The 26,782-nt window shown below is 39.7% G+C and overlaps 2 protein-coding genes across 2 annotated transcripts; both read left to right on the forward strand.

Moving 5' to 3' along the window:
• The first annotated feature begins 714 nt into the window (after window positions 1-714).
• Window positions 715-11,541, forward strand: LOC118771569 (vitellogenin-like). Its single transcript, XM_036519579.1, has 28 exons — window positions 715-754; window positions 844-864; window positions 996-1,147; window positions 1,319-1,570; window positions 1,740-1,901; window positions 2,056-2,210; window positions 2,310-2,460; window positions 2,550-2,707; window positions 2,848-3,013; window positions 3,134-3,259; window positions 3,464-3,682; window positions 3,808-4,025; window positions 4,144-4,249; window positions 4,488-4,604; window positions 4,861-4,962; window positions 5,430-5,619; window positions 5,743-5,836; window positions 5,984-6,169; window positions 6,346-6,499; window positions 6,690-6,803; window positions 7,997-8,098; window positions 8,295-8,501; window positions 9,425-9,548; window positions 9,722-9,908; window positions 10,022-10,119; window positions 10,207-10,461; window positions 10,724-10,885; window positions 11,426-11,541. Exons 1-28 carry the CDS (start codon window positions 715-717, stop codon window positions 11,539-11,541), a joined length of 4,134 nt encoding a protein of 1,377 aa, XP_036375472.1.
• A 3,263-nt stretch (window positions 11,542-14,804) lies between these two features.
• LOC118772616 (vitellogenin-like) lies at window positions 14,805-24,859 on the forward strand. The gene is made up of 35 exons (XM_036521115.1): window positions 14,805-14,844; window positions 15,170-15,190; window positions 15,317-15,468; window positions 15,704-15,955; window positions 16,041-16,202; window positions 16,286-16,434; window positions 16,553-16,703; window positions 16,829-16,986; window positions 17,116-17,281; window positions 17,371-17,496; window positions 17,587-17,805; window positions 17,933-18,150; window positions 18,242-18,339; window positions 18,455-18,579; window positions 18,674-18,772; window positions 18,921-19,040; window positions 19,187-19,376; window positions 19,475-19,568; window positions 19,654-19,839; window positions 20,029-20,170; window positions 20,289-20,505; window positions 20,644-20,827; window positions 21,010-21,295; window positions 21,425-21,469; window positions 21,592-21,783; window positions 21,891-22,097; window positions 22,228-22,370; window positions 22,475-22,613; window positions 22,705-22,834; window positions 23,003-23,186; window positions 23,289-23,377; window positions 23,499-23,593; window positions 23,682-23,847; window positions 23,926-24,087; window positions 24,747-24,859. The coding sequence occupies exons 1-35, from the start codon at window positions 14,805-14,807 to the stop codon at window positions 24,857-24,859; spliced, it is 5,220 nt and encodes a 1,739-aa protein (XP_036377008.1).
• The last annotated feature ends 1,923 nt before the right edge of the window (window positions 24,860-26,782 follow it).

Here is a 26,782-nt window from a genome sequence, read left to right on the forward strand (position 1 = left end):
GCCCGAGTAGTTGATTAGCTTGCGATTTTAAATGACTCAGGTTAACGAAGGTTTAAAATAAAAATAAGAAATCAAACCGTGATTTGATTATGAGATACTATAGTCTGGCCGCTCAAGCAAATAAAAATGCTTGGTAAAAGTAACTTTGAGGTGTTTTTTTAATTGGCTTGAAAATCTTAGTCACCATCAATTAAAAGGTTAGTATCCAAATAAAGTGATTTGTGTGTGTGTGTAAGCCTATGCACTTATCAAAGCAAAACCAGTATTTGCTCATCATTTGCTTGCCAGTTCTTACCAGAATTTGTTTAATCTTACCTATTTTGACTCACAAATTGTTTGTTGCAAGTAACATTTTAAACCCCAAAGTTCAAAGTCAATTCTTTTTTGTCACAGTAAGGTCACAGTAACCTAAACCCTAGAGCCATAACAGCAAAAAATTGAATAAATATGCCAATAAACAATAAATAAATAATACTAAATGATAACAATAAACTGTCACTATATTCTAGCATGTGATGTGCAGATGGTAATTGTCTGTGTTTAATAGGTTACACAGTCATTAAAATGTCAGCAGTTTAGTGCAGATTTTACTTGGCAGAAACAATTTGCCTAAATGCATCTGAGTTGAGATAAGGAATCTCTCGCCCAACAAGAGACATCCCCTTGTGTCATAGGCATAAGTATTGAACTCTTTCAGAATTTTCAGCATTCACAATGAGAGGAATCATACTTGCAGTGACTCTGGCTGTGGTGGGTAAGTGTGCCTTTCAAAGCTATGAACAATCTTTACTGAAACTTTAAGTAGTGGGCTTTTAATAAATATTTATACCTGATTTTTTTTAGGATGCCAGCAGATAAAATATGGTAAGCACCTTTTTTTGCAAATCCACTTATATTATATATCAGAATGAGTCCATGCACAGTATTATATAAAATAACTTTTATTCTTATTAAATAGAACAAACGGACACATGTCATTTTAATATTTTGTTCAGAGCCTATATTCCCTGGCAAGAAAACCTACCAGTACAAATATGAAGGCTCATTGATGAATGGTGTATCTGAGAATGACTTGGTGAGAGCGGGTATGAAAATCATCTCAGATGTGGCCATCACTGAGATTGCTCAAAACACCTACGTGCTGCAGGTCAGATCTAACTCACAATATTTAGTTCTTGTAGTTCTTTCTTAGAATACATTCACAGTTTATTTCAAAATACTGTTGAATTATCAAAATCAGTTATTTATAACTTTACAAGAAAAAAAACATGAATCAGATGTACCCTAATTTCAAAAACACTTCCTGTATTCATTTCAGATGGTGAATCCTCTCATCCAGGAGTACAATGGTGTTTGGCCTAATGCTCCATTTATTTCCATGGCAAAGCTAGTCCAAGCCCTGAAACAGCAGCTCGTTCAGCCAGTTAAGTTTGAGTATAATGGTGGGCATGTGGGTCAGATCTTCACACCTGCTGGTCTGTCTAATACTGTGGTCAACATCCACAGGGGCATTCTGAGCATGCTCCAGGTGACGGTGAAAACCACTCAGACTGTCTACCAGCTGCAGGAGGTCAGAGCTGAAGCACAATCACTGTACAGTGTTTCACATTTTTATAAGAATCATGCATGAATATATACAAGGCCTGCTTCCATTAATGACAGAGAGATAACAGAGAGGCAAGGGGATTGCTCTTATTAAAATACCCCTACATATTCTTCTATGTATTCCGTTGCTTTAGCCTGACATTGCAGGAACCTGCCATACCAGCTATGTCCTCCAGCAGGAAAGTGGAAGTGACCAAATCATCATCACAAAATCAAAGGACCTGACCAATTGTGATGAGAAAGTACAGAAGTTTACTGGCATGGCTTACATTCAGAAGCCCACCATGCATAATGAGGTGGGTGTCATTTTGAGGTGTAAGGATATTAACTTGAAGCTATAGGATGTTTGATAGCCTAATTCAGACAAAGTATAAATCATCATAAATACTGGTTACAACATTGTGTGTTGACAATAAAAATAACACCAAAGTCTGTCTCCTCTAATTCAAGGTTGCAAAGACCAGTTTGGGCACTGCAGCCTACATGTATGTCTTGAAACCCCTTAAAAACAGTCCTGGTCTACTGATTGCTGAGGTGACCTCCAAAGGTGTATATCAGTTTTCACCATTAAATGATGAAGGTGAAGCATCTCTCAGTGAGGCCAGGTACAGCTCTGCACCATGAACATTTCTCCATCTCCATAGGAATATTTTCTATGTGTCATATTTTGTATTTTTATGTTCTTAGTAATTTTTTTCAAATAGTCAGAAACTCATCCTCGCAGAAGTGAAGGAAGCGCATGGAAGTTTTCCAGACCTGGAGTTTCAGAAACGGGGAACCATTCAATATCAGTTTGCTTCAGAATTTCATCAAGCCCCTACATTTTTTCTCAGAATAGAGAATGTAGAGGCTGAGGTGGGTGAGCCTAAAATGTATTTAAAAATAATGCGTGTGTGTGTGATCATTGTGGAATAATTGGGAATTATGGTGTTCTACTTTTAAAGGTAATAAATGCTCTGCAGCAACTGGTACTGAAAAATGTTGAGAGAGTCCACAAGGATGCACCAAATGAGTTCCTTAAGTTAGTCCAACTGTTGCAGACTTGTACCTATGAGAACATTAATGGAGTATGGAAGCAGTATGCAAAATCCCCACAATACAGGTAAGGAATGGATTATACCATTATGTGATGGCATTCAACATTGACAAATGCAAACCAATAGTAAAGATAATTATAAAAAATATTTAAAAAATAGCTTTTTATGTCCCCGAAAAGTATTGTTTGATGTTTTTCACACCAAGGAGTTGGCTCCTGGATGCGTTACCAGCCGTTGGGAACTCAGTATCTTTCAGATTTATTGCTGAAATGATCATAAAGGCTCAACTGACCGTGACAGAGGCTGGCCAGGTCCTTGTCACTGCCATGCACCTTGTCCAAGCTGACCTGGATACCCTGAAGATAGCAGCTGTGAGCGTGCTTATGATCATCTGTACCTTTTCAAGCTGTTTAACTAATTTAAGACCAGATAAACTAACAAAATCTTTGGTGCACTTCTGATTCACGGCCATCCCTGAATCTTACCTACAGGAGCTCTTATCTGCAAAGAACAACATAAACTCACCCACTGTCTACAATCTGGCTTTATTAGCCTATGGCTCAATGGCAAATAGATTCTGTGTGGTGAACAAGGACTGCCCAGATATCATTTTAAAGGTATTATTCTGAACTAATCAAATTCATTATTTTCAGCCAAAATAAAGTCTTTTCCAGTACAAAAAAAGATATTTCTGAGGGATGATGTGGTTCCATTTCTTGGTGCTTATTTTGCATTCATATGGTCTAATATGCAGTTTTAGCTGTTCATTCTGAGCACGCATGTATAATTGTTTGGATACTTGCTTTTTTTCTGGATGACAGCCCCTCCATGATTTTGCTGCAGTTGCATTAGATACTGCGCAAGAGGAGGACACAATCCTGGCATTGAAAGCCATCGGTAACGCAGGCAACCCGGCCAGTATCAAGACCATCATGAAGATTCTATCTGGGCATTCCTCTATTGCTCCAGAGTTCCTGGCTAAAGTCCAAGTGGATGCAATAATGGCCCTGAGGAAAATTGCTCAGCAGGACCCAACACATGTAAAAACCTTGGCAGAAATAGCTCTGTTATAACAACATAAGAGAGAAACATGCCAATATAAAATAAATGCTAGAGTGATTCCACTTTTCATGGTGAAAATAAATGCTGATGCTATGTCTTGCAGGTGCAAGAAATCACGTTGGGTATTTTCATGGACCAGAGTCAGCAGCCTGAGGTTAGAATGCTGGCATCAGTGGTTCTGCTGGAAGCCAAGCCACCCTTAGCTTTGCTGACTACAGTAGCTGAAGCCTTAACACATGAGACCAGTCTGCACGTGACCAGCTTTGTCTATTCCCTCATGAAGAGTCTGTCCAGGAGCACAACACCTGGGCATGAAAAGCTGTAAGACAATGCAGATATTGTACTTTCCCTTATTGTGACTTTATAAATCTAAATTCAGCCTTGTGAAAAGACATTAGATGTGGCAGATGATAGTGCTGTTTTTTTAATCTTTCTACAGATCTGCTGCATGTGATGCTGCTGTAAAACTTCTCAGCCTCAAGCTTGATCAGTTAAGCTACAGATACAGCAAGTCTATTTATGTGAACCTGTATAAAGGTGATTTGGTTATATATCTACATGTCTATATATAAACAAGATGATCATTTCAGAATATTCTCTTGTTAGTGTTTGAATGTGGAGTCACACATAAAAGCTGACACCTTGTGGGTTTTCTTTTTTTTAGAGAAAATGTTTCTATCTTGGCAAAGTTACAAGAAGTGCATACAAACATTTCAGTCTCAGGATTTGCTTTGTGAAGTACTGTATATATTATGTCTGTGCTTTCCCCCCATCAACAATGACATGTTAGGAGCTGCAGTTAATATCCACCTTATGAAGAGTTCAGCCAGCATCATCCCAAGGTTTTCTATCTTCAAAGTTCAGACTTATATTCTGGGCAAAACTGCAGAGCCACTGGAGGTACACAATGCTCCAATTAAGGCTTGTTTACAATCTTATAAATTTGTCATATAAATTTGGAAGGACTCCAGACCAAGCTACTATTATTCAGAGCATAAGCGCACTCAGTCAACAGAGTGTATTATCTCTTAAGAATGACACACCAATAGTAATAATGTTATACAGGTTATGTATCTTTTCTTGGTGATGATGATTTTATTTTTCATTCTAATCTTGTTCCTCATGTTCATGCAGTTTTGTTCATATTTTTGTCCAGTTTGGCATTCGCGCAGAAGGAATCGAAGATGTACTTATGAAGAACAGTGGTGAATCACACACAATATCCACATCAGGGAACATCCAAAGAATTTTGCAGTTGGTGAGATTGCTTTGATTCCCCAAATATTACTTTTATATATATATATAAAAAAAAAAACATTTTTGGTCAAATAAGTATTACAATAGTGAATTGCGCTATTTGCAGTCTAGATTTGCAACAAGATACTATGTTGCAGAAACACATTAGCACATTTTGAAACGGTTTTGGTTGGATTGCATTAGAAGAATTCTGATTTGTTTTATGTTTTGTTTGAGCAGTTGAACAGATGGAAATATTTACCTTCTGGAAAACCACTGGCGTCTGTGTACATCAAGTTGTTTGGACAAGAGATTTTCTTTGCCTGTATGGATAAGAAATTAATTGAAGACATATTCCAGGTAAGGTGTGGATATACTGAGTGAACATAAGAACAATGTTACTAATTCCTGCCATACAGTTTTAGGTGTGCGCAAGGTACATAAATGGACAGAGTTGTATTATATTTGATTTTGTCTGTCTCTGTCTAGGTTGTTAGAGGGCCGGTTTCTAACTACAGCATCATCTGGAAGGTAGTGGCAATGCTGCAGGAAGGGAAGACACTGCAGTTCTCCAATCGCTTCCTAGCAGCACAACTGAGAGCCATCATCCCCACCTGCATTGGCCTGCCAGTGGAAATTAGTCTGTTTTCCACTGCTGTCATCAGTGCTTCGGTGACAGGTAAAATTCACGGGTCACAGGAAAAAAAAATGTAACACCTCCATGATGGAGAAAAGTAGACCTTCAGTTTCAGATGCCTGTATAACTGAGCTATATGTCACAGAATTATGTCTCCCTCCATAGCTCAAACTAAGATTATGCCAACCCCAACGGGTGAGTCCAGTCTGGCACAGTTGCTCAGCTCTGATGTCCACCTTTCAACTGATGGCTCCATGGGGTACTTGAAATGCATGTTTAACATTCACTTGTGGAACATGACTGACTGTGAATTTAAATACTGTCAAATAGTGGGAAACATATCTTCTTATATTTTCTGAAGGGGTTGAAATGTTTTTTCATCGATAATTTATTTGGCATTCTCAAGTATGGCTGTGAGCACCATTGCTACGATGGGGATCAACACAGAGTTCATTCAAGCAGGAAAGGAGCTGCATCTAATGGTACATGCCATTGTCCCAGTCAAGTTCACCACTAAAGCTGATATAAAAGAGAAGAACCTGAAAGTGCAGTTTGATCCTTGCATACGAAAAACAGACCTACTGACTATGAGGTATACTCTGAACTTGGAGTTCTTTTTTGATTTTGATTATAATTTTTTCATTAATCATTTTACACTGGAGTCATTGCAGGGCTGATCAGTATTAGTTTTGCAAAATTCTGTGTCACATTAGAAAAATAAAGGTTTTGGGATTACAGGGGAAAAAACATATATATTTTGTTTTTAAGAACTGAGGCCTTTGCAATCACAAGAAATATTGAAGACCGGCAAGCAGACAAGAAGATCCAGTTGCAGCCAGAAGCTCCAAAGAACATTTTGAAGTCCCATTTCAAACCAGAGTCCCTGCCATCTGAAGAAAAAGACTCAGCTGCAAGTGTGATAGTAAGAAGTCTCTCTTTATAAGTAAAACTCTTTGCCTGCCAAAGGGCTCATCAATGCTGCTTACACTATTCTTTTTGCATAGTAACAGCTAATATTGGTTCATGCTCGATGAAATTGTAAGAATACTGTCATTCCTGGTCAAACCTTTAAATATATATTTGTCTCTCTCTCTGTCTGGTTCTCGGCTTAGCTGTCCGATGAAATCATGTCCACAAAAACAGAGATGCCAACGGAGGAGAAGAAGCCCCATGTCCTAGTTGATCAGGAAGACATGTGTGCTGAAGCTCCAAATTTTGGATTCAAAGTGTGTTTTGAGACCCAGTCAGTTAATAATGCTATTCTCCGTGACATGCCTCTATATGAAATCATTGGATATAACTTATTAACCATCTCTCTGAAACCAGGTAAAAAAGAATAACCCCAAACAGGAACAGATCAGCAAACAAACTGTTTTGTATTTATATATCATTTCATGCTTTTGAAGTATTTAAAAATTTTATCAAATTCATTTAATACTGTCAGTAGTAAGCAAACATTACTATAGATCTACCCTATACTTATCCTTTCCATGAGAGAATGCCACAGCAGTATTGTTCTGTGCTGTCCCATTGCTCTGAATGTTGACTGTCACCTCCTAGCTCCAAATTCTGCTGCTGCCATAGAAAGAGTAGAGATAGAGATCCAGACTGGGCCTAAGTCTGCAGCAAAAATCATTCAAATGACAACCGTTTTTGAGAACCCAGTGCCAACCCAGTTGACGGACAGGGTCTTATCAAAATTAAGGAGAATACTGACCACTGACAAGGTACAGTGAAAACAACCAGACTTTACAGTGAACATTGCAATAATGAACATGACTGATGAGACTCCTGCCTGTAAGACGTGCTCATTTAGGGCTAGTTATATCAAGTATTACAATAAGCCATTAATTGATTTATTAGGTGAGCATGGGGACAGTTTCCAGGCAATTCTTGCACTTAAACAATGAATTCAGATGCCAGAATATGGTAGATTTAAAAGGCAGAGAAAGGAATAATCAGTCACTATGAACAAGATCGACAATGAGGGCTATCCTGTTTCCTCACAGAAAGTAAGAAGAGGATAGAGGAATGCCCAGATAGAATCTTCAGTGTAATCAATGTAAAATCATTAATGAAAAAATTACAGCCAAAATCAAAAGGAACTCCATAGTATACTTCATAGTCAGTACAGCTGTTTTTCTTATTCAAGGATCAAACTGCAGTTTCAGGTTCTAAGTAAGTAATGAGTAAGAAGACTAGGAAAAAGCAATTCTGACAATGTATTTTGTAAAATGAAAATCAATGCACATTACCATTACTGTACAGATACTGTTAGGAAGACAATGTCTGATTCATACTTTTTTATTTTTGTCTTCAGCACCATAGAGAGTGACCGTTGTTTGTCACTTCATTATATTTCTTCATGTTATATTTCTTCATGATTTTTTCTTTTTTATCCTTTTCTTTTTTTTCTCAGCAGTTGAAGAACAATGCAAGACAGTTGAGGACCTCTTTCTCTTCTTCAAGTTCCACAAGCCTGTCTAACTCTGAGAGCAGCAAGTCATCCCTCAAGCAAATGGTATGTGAAACTTGTATCCAATCAGTGATACCTTGTGCTTCAAAGATGCGAGAATATACATTCATATGTATACAGTTCCACAGCCAGAAAACATTACAATAATTGTAGGGTCAATAAACATGATTATGTATTATGTAGCTTTACTTACTGGAGATTGTGAAATTTTAATTTAGTCACATCGCTTTGTGATTTCCAGAATCTTAGGGATACATTCCCACCTTTGTTTGCCATTGTATCCCATGCCAAGAGAATTGATGGAAGTCTGCAAGGCTATGAGCTGGCTGTTTATGTAGATACCACTATATCCAAGCCCCAAGTACAGCTCCTGGCCATGGAAATGGGAAACACGGAGAAGGGACATCTTTGTGTAAATGCTGACCTGCAGAGCGAGTACAAGGCACTGGTAAGACACCTCACCAACAGACCTATGGGCAGCTTGATGCAAACCCTGTTGACCTTGTTCTTTGAACCCTCATACTGATGTCCTCAAATGGTTATCAATTTTTAATAATTACACATACGTAAAACTTTACTAGCCTTTGGAAAAAATGTTTTACATCCATAGACCGAAAACATTGGGAATATACTCAGGACTCATAAAAGTTTTTTGAAGACAAAAAGATGACTTCCTGATCACCATTTTTAGTGTGGAGTAGGGCAACATCTCTTGCTCCCATGGTGCCTCTCGACAGATGGTGATGCAATGGGGAAAAGAGTGCCAGGAATACAAAGTTACCATGGAGGCAATGACTGGTCGATTAGCAACAAATGCTGCCCTAGAAATCAAAGCCAAATGGGGAAAGATCCCTCCAATTATTAAACATGCAGGACAAATGTAAGTTTTTATTTTTTATTCTTGTTATTTATTTGTTATTAATTCTTGTATAATGTGCACATGTCCTCCGGTACCAACATGTCAGAAGTAAGTAAATAAAGGACAAATTGAAAGGTAATGAATACAAAATTGCACTACCTGCACCAAAAATTATTATACCAAATAAAATCCTGTGCCCAGACAAATCACAAAAATACATGAAGAAAAAACTAATAACTTATGAATCCTTATGAATGTTAACAGTGTTATCAGCTCTACCATACTTTTTGGCAGCCTGGCAGCATATTTACCTGGGGCAGCAAAAATGTTAGGATTTTCTCAGAAGTGGCACAGAAACCCATCAAAAGAATTAGTCTTATTACTGGCTGCATCTTCACCAAGGACAGTAGATATTATCCTAAAGACACCTGAGGTAGGTTAAATTTCCTCTAAGACTGTCTGATACATTTTGACATAAAATGGTTCTTGTTAACTTGTTAATCTATTTCCAGATGACAATCTACACATTGGCTGTTCCAGTTCCTATTGCAATGCCCACTGGTGACATGCAAAGCCCTTCTGGTCTCACACCCAGTCTCAGTAAGACCTTAACCAAGCTTACCGAGTTATCCAAATGTAAGTGCTATACCTGTTTTTCACTGGGAAACACAATGCTGTAGGTAGATGTTTAACAAATATGCAGTTATGTGCCCTTGTTTTTAAAAAACAGGATTATATTCCCTTCTACACTCATTAAATATTTACTCTTCCAAGGTTATCCTAACCTATGTCATTCCTTTTTTTCACAGCAAACTGTATTGCAGAAGGAGGGAGATTCATGACCTTTGATGGGGTGCAGTACCTGTATGATATGCCCCACGGCTGTTTCCATGTTCTTGCCCAGGATTGTTTCTACGGACCCCGCTTCATAATCCTCATTAAACAGCTCTCTATGTCAGACCATCTGCAAGTGGTGAAGGCCCACATCAATGAAAAGTATTGATGTATTCTGAATAATGAATTACATTCAATTATCTCAGTCAATGCTCTTTGAATTATCTGTCGTACATACATTACTTATTGCCTTAATTTCCTTTTTTTGTGATCAGTGAGATTGAAATATTACCCTCAGTCAGTGGTAAGCTAACACTGATATATAACAGACATGAGATCTTGTCATCGAACCTTCCCTTCATTAACACTCAAGGTGAGTAAAACCTGGCTAATGGTCATGGGGTTCACCAGTATCTGTCCTAATCGCATTACCCTTAGCAGTATTTTATCTAACTAACAGATGAGGTGGTGATCAAAGCAGAGAACCAAGGTTTGGTGCTGCATGCAGAGCGGTATGGATTGGATGTAGTCTATTTCGATGGGAAGAGGACGGAGGTGAGGATTAGCAGCATCATGAGGGGAAAGATGTGTGGGCTGTGTGGCCGCAATGATGGAGAAACAAAACTGGAGTTCCGCATGCCAGATGCTAATGTGGCTAGCAGCGCTGCCACGTTTGCCCACTCCTGGATGTTGAGGCATAACAGCTGCAGAGAAGGTACAGAGTAACATCTACAGTGGTACAGTTAAAGTGTACACGAGTCTTTTTACGTTGAATGGATATGATTTTATGCTTCTGCTTGTTAATGACAAAATTCTTAAATAGTGAAATTGAAATACATTTCACTATTTTCCAATTTCAGATTTTCCACTAGGGCATGTTATTGCCTTTTGGACACACATAGCTGCTGTATGTGTGCATTCTTTCTTTCACTTGTGCAGTGATAGATACTGTATGTGTGCAAACTGTGTGCTCTCAGGCTGTAAGCTCCAGCAGGACCATGTGGGCCTCAATAGGACTGTCTCCATTATGGGAGAGCTGTCCCGCTGTTATTCCATTGAGCCAGTGCTGAGCTGTGCCCCTGGGTGTGCCCCCACCCGCACAGCCCTCCTCAATGTCAGTTTCCACTGCCTCCCTGAAGGTAGGAAGGTTGCCCACCCCCCCCCCCACACACACACACACATCTCAGTTCTTTCACCATCGACACAGTCCAAAAACTTGTGCGTTTTCACACGCACAAGGCTGTTTGATCTCATTTCTAAGCTAATTTTCTCATACAAGATCACAATCTGATACATGGCATAAGAAATGACATGGCATAATGACAGACATGCAAGCTTGATGCCAGGAGGAAATAAAGTGTAGACATTGGGATGTAAGGAGACAACTGGGGGTGCACTGAGGTCTGTCTGCAGGTGCAATGCACCCCTAAGCACCCCCATAGTGCTGGACCTGCAGACATGCACCTTTAGAATCACATTAGGTTTTACTTACTTTCACTTAACTCATGCTTAGAACACAGTAGGGTTTCATCAATCCTAATCAACTGCTTCTGTGAGTATAAAGCATCAAAAGATGGCCTTAGATAGGTCTCATACTTCATTATCACAAACTGTGCTGCCCATTTCCTTCCCCAGTACAACCGAATGTCAGTCTCTGTGTATTTCCTTGTGGTCCACAGAGAACCCTGTTAAGATGGATAAATATGCCAGCCTGGTGGGGAAGAGAGTACACTTGGTGGATCCTGTTGTGATGCACACTGCGTGCTCCTGCCCGGCACGTCATTGTACTGACTGAGCCTCCCACAGTATAGGCATGGCAGCATGGTCCTACCCCATCACCTAAGAAGCTACGCTGATACAAATATTTGTTAGAGATCCACAGGGAAAATAAAATTGGTCCAATTGCTTCTGATATAAAACTTTAATGCAATGAATGTAAAATAAAACTAATGTAATGAATGCAATGTGATATATAACTTTTTATGTTTGTGAACTTAATCATCATTTTGGATTTGCAATAAATATTTCATTCTGTTTAACACCAGAAAATGTCTTTATTACATTCAAACTAAGTTACATAATGTTTCTGTAGGGTTTTTTTGCAATGGATTGTGCCATTAATTTGTGTCAAATTAAGCTCATTTAGTGCCATCATGTATACTCTTCGAGTAGAATGCATAAATTAGAAATGAAAATGTCAGAATACAAATGTTTTACATATCACAGGACAGCCTTTACCAGTCTCATCAAAATATGCTATTTATATCTGATCATGAATATCACACAATCATCAATATTAACCAAACTGAAGGCATTTGGGGGAATTAAACCATGCATATTCATAGCAACTAAACAGAGTTGCACCCCTCCATCACATGAAAGTATGGTAAATCTGCAGTTATTTAATAGCTGTATAAACAAAAAAACAGCTTGAGAAAATGTTGCAGTAAATGATTACCCATGGTCATATCAATGAGTACATAAATATTTGTAGATTTGTTGTGTGTACTAAATAAAAATGGCCTTATACAGTGCACTCTTATAAATCTTGATTCTTGATCACTCTTGATTCTTGTAAGCAGTTGATTCCTTTCAACAACAATTTTCTCTTTATTGAGAAGCATTCCTTACTAAATTCTTTAGATAAAGAACAAAACACATTTGATGTGTTCAGTATTTGAATGTTTCCATAATAATTGGCACTGTGGTGCCTTGCTGGTTTTCATTCATGATTTGACGCATTCATAGTTCTTCACAGAATCTCAGACTGGACTTAAAACATTCAAAAGACCCGAGAAGGCAGCATCTTTAATCATACAAACCATCTTTCTTACTCCTGCCATGTTGACTGGCATATATGCCTGTAGTTAAACTTCAGAAGTTTTTTTTTTTCAAAATATGCTACATGTAATGTGCTTTGGGAAGTTATCAGAGATGAAAGATAGAGTGTTTTCAAATTCTAACAACTTGTTTCTTTAATTATACATTTTTGACCTCCATTGAGTACTATATTTCATGAAGTGATGGAGACCAAATTTATTATAAGATTGTTTGAGTCTTACAAGTGGGGATTTTAAATACATAACACAGGAATGATTCTGTCCCAGTGCACTTTATCACTGTACACAGTTGATTCTTATCTCTTATCTCTAACAGTGTGCCATATTATTCATGCTAAACTCAATGGCGAAAAATAATGCACAGATAAAAAGGGCCTTTGTGCCTGCAGAGCGGTTCCAGGCCACATCACCCACCCACCCTGCAGCCTCACACCTGTTGCCAATGAACTCTTCCCTGGCTTATTTAAGGCTCCCCATCTCTCAATGGGTGTGAAGTACTCTTGTGGGAAAAGTGTGGAAGGAGTGGTTTCTTTTTCCTTTCTTTTTTTTTTTTTTTTTACTTTTTTTTGTTATCTTGTGCTGTTGCTGTGGGCAGTGCATACCTGTCACAATAAAAATCCTACAGTCCTTTTCATATTGCATTGTGTTTGGTCTGTCATTTTATTGCAGAACCCTGTGTCTCACCTCTGGTCCCACCACAACTAGCAGAGCTGATGTTTTTGTGTGTGTAAGTGTGGAAGAAAATTGTGAGTGTGAATGTTGTTCATGGGAATCTGCTGCTCACCCTGTTGTATACTATTATTGTGTACAATGCTGAAATAAGCAAGAGGCCTCTACCACAAGGGGGATGATAGTTAGCTGCTTGCTCCTGTAGTCTTTGGGTCACTGCGCCCTACCACAAGGACACCTGCGAACCAGAACCTGCTCTGAGTGGTTCTGTGTAGTCAAAACAGAAAGATACAGAGAGAAGTCACGTTGGGTGTGTGTGTCCCGAGTCACATATGCTTTAGAAGATTATGTTTAAGAATGAGCTTGAATGAAATGTTTCAATTTTAAGCACACACTTATATGTCAGCATGCCACTTTAAAAATTTTAAAACACAATTTAAAACACAATAATATTTAAGATTAATTTTTATTTCATTTTGGCTCCTTAAATTATAGAACAGTGATTACAGTATCACAACACAGCTGCAGATTTAGCTACAACTAATGTGGTATATATTGTACATAGTCCAGCATTGTGAGTCCAAGAACATAACAACAGGAAAACAAATGTTCCTATTTTAATAATGAATTTAATACTAAACTGCATGTGCTCCTTCACATTTTTGACATTTGTTATCAGTTTGCCAGCAGTGTTATATCAATATAACATGACATGCAAAGTATAACAATTATAAATCTTATTTTCTCAAACCTAAAAAGGGAAAATGAGAGCTCACTCAAAACAAAAATAAAAACAAAATATAGATTTCTGAAATAATTTTCTGAGATTAAACTAAATGATTAAAATGCCATTTTTTTCCAAAATAAATGTGGTTACACACAATTGAGTTAATAGACCAACACTCTTCTATTACGTAAAGAACACTGGAATATTGGAAAATGCAGTGATTGATCTGCAAATGTGTTTTACAATAAACAGTCATAAATGTTACTTATCTAAAACACTGACCACACAATAATAAATTATAATTAATAAAAAATAATTTAAATGAATACAAATACTTTCACATGAATAATTTTATTTCTTTTCCAGTTTAATCATCATATTGTCTACATACGTCAAGTGTAGATGTAGATTCTGAATAGCCACTGAAAATTGGCTGCACTGTTTTTTGATCCATTAAAGTTTCTCTCCAAAGTGGACCTTGCATGTTCAAAAATTGCTAACACAGAAATACCAGTGACAAATCATTTTTGCACCTTGGACATTGAGCTTGACATCAAATGGCGGGGTAAAAAACAGGTCAGGTCACCCTACCCTAGTATGGCTATGACCACCATCAGCATACACTTTTGTGCAGTTACTTAGATTTAGTGCTGCAATTGTGAGACAAATAGTAGACAAATGATCTCTTAACAGTGGGCAATCTGACAATCAAGTGAAATCAGGCTAGTTGGTTAATAATAAATTTGTCACATATGTGTGGTCAGCAAAAATTCTGCTTTAAAAAGACTGAGGGTCTCCAGTGTTCCTCACGTCCCAACGGCCATGAGAGCAGTTGTTTTTGCCTTGACTCTGGCCCTTGTGGGTAAGTATATTGGAGGATAATTCATGATTTCCCATGCTTCTACTTGTCTGAAAAAAATGTACTGATATCTTTTTATGTATCAGTCTACTGAGTCTAACATTCAGACATAAATAATACCTTGCTTGAACATTAAAAAAATTCAAGAGAGAATAATTATGCAGAAAAAAAATGTTTTTATGTTTTCATGGTCAGTCTAATGTTCTGTGATATTAACTACTTCGCTAAAACATTTTTCTAAAAATCCAAGACATAATTATTATGAGGGAAAACATATGGTTGTATGTTAATATCCATTATAAAGATATGTTTTTTTTTTGTGTTGCAGCGGGTCACCAGATTAAGCTTGGTGAGTATCAAAATTATTTAAAATCTATTAATATATAATGTCAGTTGTAATTTAATTTAAATTTTTTTCAAAAGACATTTTAAAGCAAGACCATTCTTCATTAGAAAGCGATGACTGTTGTTACAGCACCAGAATTTGCCACCAGTAAGAACTATGTGTACAAGTATGAAGCAGTGATCATGGGTGGTCTGCCTGAGGCGGGCCTGGCCAGGGCTGGAGTGAAAGTTACCAGCAAGGTTCTAATCAGTGCAGTTGCCCAGAACAACTACCTGCTGAAGGTAAGACTTATTAGAAGTGTACATGCTATGACAGTTGTAATGAAAAGCTGGGAATACATTTATACTGTATATATGGAAACACTTATCTTTCATTTAGTATAAACAACCATGAAAGTGTATGTCTGCATCAAATTTTCAAAATACCTATTGTCTTTTTAATGACAAATTTTGATTTGATCAAATGCAGTGTCCATGACAACAGAATTCTTACCTAATTAAAATATTGTCTTCCCAGCTCATGGACCCTCAGATCTTTGAGTACAGTGGCATCTGGCCCAAGGATCCATTTGTACCAGCTGCAAAGCTAACTGAGGCCCTCGCTGCTCAGCTGCTAATTCCCATCAAATTTGAGTACACTAATGGTGTCGTGGGGAAGGTGTTTGCCCCCGCTGATGTCTCTGCAACTGTTCTGAATGTCCACAGAGGTATCCTGAACATACTTCAGCTCAACATCAAACAGACCCAGAACGTGTATGAGTTGCAAGAGGTGAGAACTCAAGCTCAAGGAGCAAAGTTGAACTCAATAGAAATGTTCCTGACTGGTCACTCATTCCATGCCCTCTGTTTACCAGGCTGGAGCTCAAGGAGTCTGCAAGACAGACTATGTGATCAGTGAGGATGCAAAGGCAGAGCTCATTTATATCACCAAGTCCAAAGATCTGAACAACTGCGAGGAGAGAATAATGAAGGATATTGGTATGGCATACATGGAGACATGTGCCCGCTGTCAACAGGTAAGGCTAATATGAACTGTAGAGAACTCTGACAAAGTTCCATGCAACTCATGAAAGCTCACCACACTGCTTTCTCTACACAGAGAGGAAAGAACATGAGGGGAGCTGCAGCCTACAACTATGTGATGGAGCGAACTGCAAGTGGAGCTGTAATTAAAGAGGCCACTGTTAAGGAGCTTCATCAGTTCACGCCTTTCAATGAGATGGCTGGGGCTGCCCAAATGGAAGCAAGGTAAAACTGCAAAGCTAGGCACTAGCAAAATTGATCAGAAATGAGCACCGATACTTAGAAAATATTTACTTGTTTTGTTATTTCAAATAGTTATTATTTCTTTCATTTTCGTATACAGACAAATCCTTGCATTCCTTGAGTTCCAAGCAGATGCCGTTAGGCCCATTCAAGCAGACTACCTGGCTCGTGGGTCTTTGGCTTATGAGTTTGCATCTGAGATACTCCAGACTCCCATTCAACTCATAAGGATCAGTAATGCACACACTCAGGTATAGTGGCTGTGTTTATACATTCACCTGTTGAAATATATTATCCTACTGCTTAGAAAAACAGAGAGTTTGATTTTTTTGGAATGCTCGTAATGATTCATTGTTTCACATTCTGACCTTTGTAGATTGTTGAAATCCTGAATCATCTGGTAACATACAATGTGGCTGCGGTCCATGAAGATGCTCCTCTGAAGTTTGTAGAGCTGGTCCAGCTACTCCGTGTAGCTACATATGAGAACATTGAAGGCATCTGGGCTCAATTCAAGGAGAAGCCAGCACACAGGTAATTTTCTAGAGAAACATTACCATATACTTCCTTGGCATTATAAAACTAAGCAAGCTTTCTTTTTGACAACTTTGTAGTAACAGGAAATGGATGTGTGAATGATCACATGAAACTTTCATTCTTCAGGCGCTGGATCTTGGATGCCGTTCCTGCCATCGGAACAGTCCATGCTGTGAGATTCATCAAGGAGATGTTCCTGGCTGGTGAACTTACCACTGCTGAAAGTGCTCAGGCACTGCTAGCTGCTGTGCAAATGGTCAAGGCGGACATGGAAACCATTGACCTTGCAGCTGTGCGTAGTCCCATTCATCTCAGTGTTTAAGATCAGATTGATTTATGATTGGAAAAATTCTGAAAAACAATGTCTATTACCTCTTCCAGAGTCTGGTATTCAGCCCTCAAATTGAGAAAAACCGTGTTCTGCGTGAAATTGCCATGCTTGGTTACGGCTCCATGGTTTTCAAGTTCTGTGCTGCACACCCCACCTGCCCAGCTGATGTTCTGAAGGTATATGGGTATTTTGTATGGTTCTGCCATTAGCTACTGTAGTACAATTACTAGTGGGATTGACCATCTTCCCCAATCTCCTTTCCTCAGCCCGTTCATGACATTGCTGCTGAAGCTATTGCTAAAGCTGATGTGGCTGAGATCATCCTGGCAGTGAAAGTTCTGGGGAATGCTGGTCATCCTGCCAGTATCAAGACAATCATGAAGCTCCTGCCTGGATTTGGTCATGCAGCTGCTGCGCTCCCAGTCAGAGTTCATGTTGACGCTGTGATGGCCCTCAGGAACATTGCCAAACTGGAACGCAGAATGGCGAGTATTAATCGGTCTAAAGGCATATATAAAACGTATCATTATCTGCTCTCATTTTTATAAGCTGTGTCAGTACGTGAAGTTAACATGAAGCTTTTCTTTCAAATGTCCACTTGTTGTGTACCAGGTCCAGGAGGTGGCTGTACAACTGTTCATGGACAGAGCTTTGCATCCAGAGGTGCGCATGGTGGCCTGTGTTGTGCTGTTTGAGACCAGGCCAAGTATGGGTTTGGTGGCTGCAGTTGCTGACGCTCTAGCGAAGGAGGCCAGCCTGCAAGTTGCCAGCTTCACCTATTCCCACATGAAGGCTCTGACCAGGAGTACTGCCCCTGACCTTGCTCCTGTGTAAGAGCACATGTTCAATCATGCCTCTCACCACTACTTTCTCATCATAGATTTGATGAAAAAGTAATATTTCTCCTTTCTCTCTGTTCAGTGCTGCTGCCTGCAATGTTGCCGTCAAGATCCTGAGCCCCAAATTAGACAGACTGAGCTACCGTTTCAGCAAAGCTATCCATCTTGACAGTTACAACAGTAAGGATAATATAAAATCTGTGTAATGTTTATACCAGACACGAGGACATCATTACATCTTTTCGCTTGAGGTTATCCGTGAATTATACTAAGAATTCTTGCTTTCTGTTTAAAGCTCATCTGATGGCTGGTGCTGCTGCCAGTGCCTTCCTTGTCAATGATGCTGCCACCCTTTTGCCCAGGGCTGTTGTAGCCAAATTCCGTGCCTACATTGCTGGCGCAGCAGCTAATGTTCTGGAGGTGAGAATGAAATTTATGAAACATTGTTTCACTGTTTTATAGAGTGAGTAATTCTTTCAAGCTGAAATAAAATAAAATCCTCCCTCTGTACCAGCTTGGTGTTAGAACTGAAGGAATCCAGGAGGCTCTTCTGAAAGCACCTGCTGTTGCTGCTGCTGACAGGATCACAAAGATGAAGCGTGTCTTGAAGGCTGTAAGTGGCAGAGAAATTATTTTGGAAATGATTGGCTAAAAATCTTTAACTTTTGAGTAAACTGGAAAGCTATACAAGAGATTTTAAGGTGTCCTTGAACAATCATTTCAGCTTCTTCAAATTCAATGTACACTGCTTTTCCTGACAGCTCACAGACTGGAAGGCTGCACCAGCAAATGAGCCATTGGCTTCAATGTATTTCAAGCTGTTCGGTCAAGAAATTGCCTTTGTAAACATTGACAAGGCCATCATTGACCAGGCAATACAGGTATGTAATATAATGTTTCGGTTAAAGGTGGTAATGTGTGTATATTATTCTACCTTCGTACCTAAACGTAATTTCCGGGTTTTGTACGAAAACACTGTCAACTGCAAATGAGATGAAATAGGCTCCTTTGATGTGATTGAATGCAGGTTACTACCGGAAGCGCTGCACATCATATAATGGTGAAGCATGCACTGAACACGCTGCAGTCTGGAGCTGCATTCCAGTGGGCTAAGCCCCTGCTGGCAGCAGAGGTGCGTCGTATCTTCCCAACTTCTGCTGGTGTCCCCATGGAAGTGAGTCTATACACTGCTGCTGTTGCTGCTGCTGCAGTTAAGGGTAAGCAGTTCACAAAAAAAGACAGAAGTTTCCCTGCTATATCTTGTAACTGAGAGGGTTTTCTGTTCTTCCATTCTAATCTATATTTATATTGACAGTCAGAGCCACCATGACACCTGCACCTGCTGAAGCCTTCCATGTCGCTCAGCTGTTGAACACTAACATTGAACTAGACGCTGACATCGCACCAAGGTAGAGTCAAGGACTGTTGGCTAAGATGGCAAAATGGTCAGGTTACACGGGGTTATTTTATCACCCGTTTCTCTGCTTCCTGCAGCATTGCCATGCACACATTTGCAGTGATGGGAGTGAATACTGCCTTCATTCAGGCTGCAGTTATGGCCAAAGCCAAAGTGCACACAACCATCCCTCTGAAGTTTGCTGCAAGAATCGACATCGCTGAAGGCATCTTCAAGGTTGAGGCCTTGCCTGCTCAGGCTCCGGAACACATTGCGGCTGTGCGGTATGCAGCCTTTAACTACTTTTCAGAAAATAATGCTTAAATGGTTTCAAGAGAATCTGACCTACATTGGGGTGGGAACCTATTGCTGCAATTAAAAATTAACTACTTGAACAATATATTTCCTGCTAGAACACTTCATCAGTCTTAAAATGCATCATGGATAATACACTTAACATATTTTTTCAACAGTATTGGAACCTTTGCTGTGGCAAGAAATGTAGAAGATGTTGCAGCAGCTAAAAGAGTTGCAATATTGCCTGCAGCTCTTGCAGCCCAGCTGTCCAAGGAGAAATTCACATCTAAAGCAGCCGTTTCTATTGCTAGTGGATTGGTAAGGCAAAGATAAATATTTGCATTGTTAAAATCACTGCAATAGTTGTAGGAAACATACATTAAATGTGGTCTTGTGCACAACTAATCATACCTTGTTCTCTCTGTCTGGTTTTCAGTCAGCATCATCAGAAATCATTTACACTGATATAACTGCCAGTGCCAGGCCCAAAGTGGCTATTTCAGCTAAAGTTCACGAAGCACTGTGTGCCACATTCACTACCTTTGGATTGAAAGCGTGCGTTGAGGTTGCCTCCATGAACGCTGCGTTCATCAGAAACTGTCCTCTTTACAAACTGGTTGGAGAGCATGCAGTCACAGTTGCTGTGAAACCAGGTATGTTGTAAAGATGTGTACTCAGACAGATAATACGCCAGTCAGAACCAAACATGTAATAGTCATTTAAATGAATGATTGCTTCTGCTTCCTTCCTTGCCATATTGAAGTTATCTGGAACAAATTCTCTTGCAGTAGCTGCTGAAGCAGCCATTGAAAAAGTGGAGATTGAAATCCAGCTTGGACCCAAGGCAGCATCAAAAATCATCAGAATAATCAGCCTGAAGGATGCTGTGGAAGCTCCAGAGGGAAAGACTGTCCTGCTTAAACTGAGGAAGATTCTGGAAACTGGAGCAGTGAGTAATTTTGGTTTACAAATCACGTGATCCATAACTTAAATCAATAGTCTTTCATTCTGAACATGCTAGTTAATATATGTATAAATAAGTAATGTCAACAAACAATATAAACCTTCTCTGGCATTTCTATTGTTGTTAGATCTAAAAATATTGATGAACATTCATAGCGAAGATTCATGTTTATGTTTTTCTCTCTGCAGAGGAGAAACCGTACCAGTTCTTCCTCCAGCTCAAGTAGCTCTGCCACAGCCAGCGTCAGCAAGAGTTCCTCCAGCTCCTCCAGCTCGTCCTCCTCTTCAGCTGCTTCTCGTCACAAGAAAAACAGCAAACATGTGGCCAGTGGCAGCAAGATCATCAGGAGAAGCAGCAGCAGCAGCAGTAGCAGCAGGAAGCGCAAGTCGGCCTCAAAGAAGATCAGTTCCAGAGCTTGGAGTGTCAGCAGCTCTGTCAGTAGCTCTGTCAGCAGCCGTATCTCCAGCCGCATGTCTAGGGTGAGGCGTCCATCCCCCAGCTGTGGTTTGAGGGAATCACTCACTGCTCAGATGATACATCCAAATTAATTCCATTTGGTCAATTACTTGAAGGAAACTGCAAACTTAACCTGTCACTTTCTTTTACAGGCTGAAATCTACGACTACAAGTTCACCAAACACCACATCCATCAGGTAATAATTTTAGGACACAAAATTCAGTACGTGTACATGTCACTACTCTGGGTTTTTGAACGCTATGAATATGGATAAGCCATATTAATGATATGAGATGACTGTCTCCCTCTGGCTTGCAGCACACAATCTCTAGAGGTGTCTCCAAGGCCATGGTGTCCTCCAGTTCCAGAAGCAAGAGTGTGAGCAGCAGCGTCAGTAGCAGCGCCCGCAGCGGCATCCGCGGCAGAGTCAACAGCAGGGTCAGCAGCAGTGTGAGCAGCAGCGTGAGCAGCAAGAGCAGTGCTTCCAGCTTTGAGGCCATTTACAAAAAGGTACAGGCTATCTGTAACTCCTCATGTACTCCTTATACATTGCAGACTCAGCACACTGGTCAGGAATCATCAACCTCAATGTGCTGCCCCTTTTTCTGCTCCCACAGAATAGATACCTCGGAGATACTGAGCAGCCTGCCGCTGTGATCATTATCCGTGCAGTGAGGGCTGATGCAAAGATGCAGGGATACCAAATTGCTGCCTATATGGATGCTGCTGCTAACAGGGTTCAAGTCATCATGGCTACTCTTGCCGAAAATGAAAACTGGAAGATGTGCGCTGATGGTATCCTACTGAGCAGACACAAAGCCATGGTGAGAGAAATTGCCTTCAATCAGAGAATACTGACACAGTAGTACCTCTGTGACATTAGCCTGATTTATCCTGAACCCCTATGCCCCCATTAACCTCACTATCTTTAATGCATGATTTTGCTCTCTTAAGGCCAAGGTTGCCTGGGGAGCAGAATGCCAGGAGTATGCAGCAGTGATAAAGGCCGAGACTGGTCTTCTGGGTGCAAGCCCTGCAGCCCGCCTGAAGCTGAAGTGGCACAAGATTCCTCGCGCTGTTAAGCACTACTCAAAGATGTAAAGAATTATCCCCACTTTGCAAGATTTGGTGCTTTTCCAACATATACTGTGGAAATCTTGAGCCTTAATTGAGCCCTCTTTTCGCTTGTCACTCCATATAGGCTCTCTGCCTATATCCCTGGTGCTGCTTTGATGGCTGGTTTGAGTGAGGGCAGACCATATAACAGAGGGAGACAGATCAAATTGACTGTGGCTGCCACCTCTGAGAGGACCATTAATCTGATCTTGAAAACACCAAGGGTAATGTACATGTTTAACATATTTGCAGGATTTTACATGGATGCCATTCTGGGTTCTTTGAGACAAATTGCTGTTTGTTTGTTTTCTGTAGATGACTCTTTATAAACTGGCTATGTACCTCCCCATTGCCCTGCCTTTCGGAGCTGAAGCAACTGCCCATGCAAACCTGGAACAGAATATTGCTGAGAGAATTCACAATATGTATGCTGAAGCCAATGCAGGTTGGCAGTAATGATAGAAGATTTTTACCTTCAGTTGCTTAAACTGCATTAATTTATACTCATTTTAATTTTGATTTTTGATATTTAATCAGTATAAATACTATTCAACTTATGAACACTACTACTACTATTACTATTAAATTGAAATTAACTTTTGCATTCTTGCAGCAAAATGCAGCCTGACCAATGACACAATGACTACATTCAACAACAGACGATACAGGAATGAAATGCCCATTTCCTGCTACCAAGTTCTGGCTCAGGATTGCACACCAGAGCTGAAGTTTATGGTTCTGATGAAGAAAGATCAGGCCTCTGAACAGAACCACATCACTGTGAAACTCGCAGACCTGTTAGTAAAGCTCATACTCACCTCCATGTTTCTCGACTGAAGCAACACAGCTGCATTGTATTTCACCATGTTCTAAGATGCCCACTTGCTGATCTCTTCCAGTGATGTTGATCTGTACCCCAGTGACAGCGGAGCGCTGATGAAGATCAACGGCATGCAAGTTCCAAGCCTTCCATATGAACATCCTACAGGTTCATGCTTGCTATCTTAAATCTTATATATGGGTGGAGATTCAATGTTCCAGAAATGTACATTTTCTTTTCCATCTCGTTATAACAGATTATACATTCTTTTTTCTTTTTGTGCCTACAGGATCAATCCTCATCAGACAGAATGGCGATGGCCTTTCCCTCTATGCTGCCAGCCATGGTCTACATGAGGTGTACTTTGACAAGAACATGTGGAAGGTGACCATAAGTCCATTTGTAAACATGTTCTGTACAGGCATCTTTCAAATTTAGCATAGCTAATTCTTCGAACAATCTTGCCACTTAGGTTCAAGTTGTTGACTGGATGAAGGGTCAGACTTGTGGAATCTGTGGAAAGGCTGATGGTGAAGTAAGACAGGAATTCCGCACTCCCAACGGACGCCTGACCAAGAGTGCACTCAGCTTTGCCCATTCCTGGGTTCTTCCTGCAGAAAGCTGCCGTGACAACAGCCGTAAGTATCTCCACAACATCAGTAATCAGGTCTCATGAAAGCTTGACTTGTTGACAAATTTCCCTTTCTCTGATCCAGAGTGCCGAATGAAGCTGGAGTCAGTGAAGCTTGAGAAGCAGATGATCTTGGATGGACAGGGGTCTAAATGCTATTCTGTTGACCCTGTGCTTCGCTGTCTGCCTGGCTGCCACCCACTGAGGACCACCCCTGTCACTGTTGGCTTCCACTGCCTCCCCATTGGTGAGTTCCAATCATATATGGAGAAAGGGTGCTCATAGCTACTAAATGCTTTTTGGTGAAACAATTCAGATTCAGTGATAGCAATTTAATCAGAGTTTAGTCTTATAGAGTTGTTCAGCATTGTCTTAATGTCAGGGAGCACAGGCTAGGACTCAATCGCAGACCCAAAAGAGCGAGGGTTTCCGGGCAGAATAATGATAACACACGGCAGAATCGAAAAACCAGTACACAGGCAGGGTCAAAACCAGAGAGGCAGTCCAAGGGAAAATCCAGAAACGGGAAAGTCAGAACAGGCAGGGTCGGACAACGGGCAGGCACGATCGAGCGAACAAAACAAAGCGGCAGGCAAAAAACGGATCAAAAACAGGCAGGTCGAAATCGGAAAACATCAAAACACGATAACGGCGGGGACGAAACAGAGAGAAACTACTGCTACAAACTAGCAACGACTGCACAACAAACAGGGTATATAAAGGGACAGTCTGATGATGGGATGAGATGCAGGTGTGCAGGTAATCAGGCGGAGACAGGGCGGAGAGCAGGGCAGGGCAGAAACACAAGGGAAAAAAAAAACAAAAGCACAAGGGCTAGGGGGCGGGAGCACTGACACTTGTATTTATTATTGCTGGTCTGATTTCTGGTTTCTTTTCCAATTCCAGAATCCAATGTGAACATGTCTGAGGGTCTGGGCAGTATCAGGGAGAAGAGTGTGGACCTCAAGGAAACAGTCAACGCACATTTGGCCTGTCGCTGTACAGAACAGTGTGCTTAACTTGTACTGTTGTCCCTATCAGACCACCTTCTCAAGTGCAAAGGTGTATTTGTTGCCACATGTTCTACCCAGTTAATGTCTGTAAAATCACATAATGTAAAATAAATCAATTCTATGCAGCACATTCAAATGTGATTGTCTCTGATACATTATTCTAAACTCATTATTATTTTCTTAGCAGATGCCTTCATCCAGAATAACTTTCACACCAATTTGCACAGCCATTTTTTAGGAAAGCAGCTCAGGTTAAGTAATGTGCTGGAACAGCTGCACCTTCTCTTAGATAACAAATTTTCAGTCTTTTGGTTACAAACCCTGCTTCCTGGTTCTAAATTTATTACACAAGCTACCATTGGATAATGGTACCATTGGATACATTGGTGTGTACCAATTTCACAATAAAATACTAATACTACAACAGGTCCTAATTTCACAGTATATTCATAAATACATAGGATGATTCCTCTCCCAGGGATGCAGCCACTTAAAACAATTCAGGTGAAGTACTGTGTTGAAGGGCAGAAATCCCCATTCAGGTTTCAAGCTTCTGATTAAAAGTTTTAAAATGAATATTAAAACATATTGAAGTTTCTTGAAAGATTAGAGGAAATGCTCAATAAAATACATTTTGAATAGTGTCTCTTTAGTGTGTATGACCTAATGTAGTCATATTTGTTGCTTCTAAGTTCACCTCATATTGATAATGGAATTTGTGGAACTTGTAGTCCACATATAATAACACATTTGAGTTCACTTGTAGTATATTATATGGTAGTCTATGTGGCATATTTCTAATTTGAATATAGTGCATTTCTTATCTCACTCAATTTCAATACCTGAGTGCATAGTAAAATAATGTGAAACACAAATTCTTTTGCATTGTGTCTTAAATCCAGCTGAGACATTAGGCACTTCACAGCCTACACTGTGTAAGATTCTGTGAAGAATAAAATGTTTTACATTTTAATTTAGCTGTTGAAATTGACCATGCTAGAGCATTTTAGCACCAACAGTGCAGGGTAAAATTGGAGCTAACTTATGTTTTTATTTCATGTGATGAAGAATTATCTAAGATATAGAACACATCCAATAAATTTCATTCCATGTTTTGAAGAACTTTGCTTTTCAATTAATAGAAAAATCTCAAACCTTAGTGCCAAAAAGATTTTTATAAATGGAGAGCTGTACATTTGATGAAAACAGTGTTGCAGCTGTACCACAGTCTACCACAAGCCTATCACATAGTACAAAAATTGATGAAGCAGTTCATGCACATTCTATGTATCCTTATTTAGGTTTGTTTAATTTAAAAGCATTCAGATGAGATGACATACAAAGGCAAACCAAAACCATCTGATATGACGATGGCAATACCATCACATCCATTATGTTTCCACATATAAGTTGTAGCTGTAGGCTGAATATAATGGTATTGTGGTAAGTCTAGCCAAACAGGTGACTATTTGTGTTTCATTTTCTTACCTTTGTGTGATTTTTGTTTTCACTTCAACAGAAGCTGAGGACAACAAAACCTCAGCAAACAGTTACACAACGACAAATGGGTGAATTGAAAACAATCATTTTGTGTTACACACATGACCCTACAACAGAATAAAGGGAGCAGTCTTTCATTCAAAGTAAGACTACATAAAATGAAAGGTCTAGCAACCTCTGCAAAATACAGAAAAACAATAGCAGGTGTGCCTAATCAATTATTCATTGCACAGTTCCCATTCTCTCTCCCATATCGAACCAATGCCAAGTCACTAGTTTTAAAAAATACAACAGAAATCCCCCAAATCTCCTAGAAGGTTTTAGGCTTTCCTTTTACAATGTACATATGTAAATTTTTCTAATGTTAGTCTAAAGGACACCTGACATTAAAACAGGTTCCACTCAAATGTTGTTTATTGAAAAGAGTAA

This window comes from Megalops cyprinoides, chromosome 2 (assembly GCF_013368585.1).
Source record: "Megalops cyprinoides isolate fMegCyp1 chromosome 2, fMegCyp1.pri, whole genome shotgun sequence".
NCBI lineage: Eukaryota > Metazoa > Chordata > Actinopteri > Elopiformes > Megalopidae > Megalops > Megalops cyprinoides.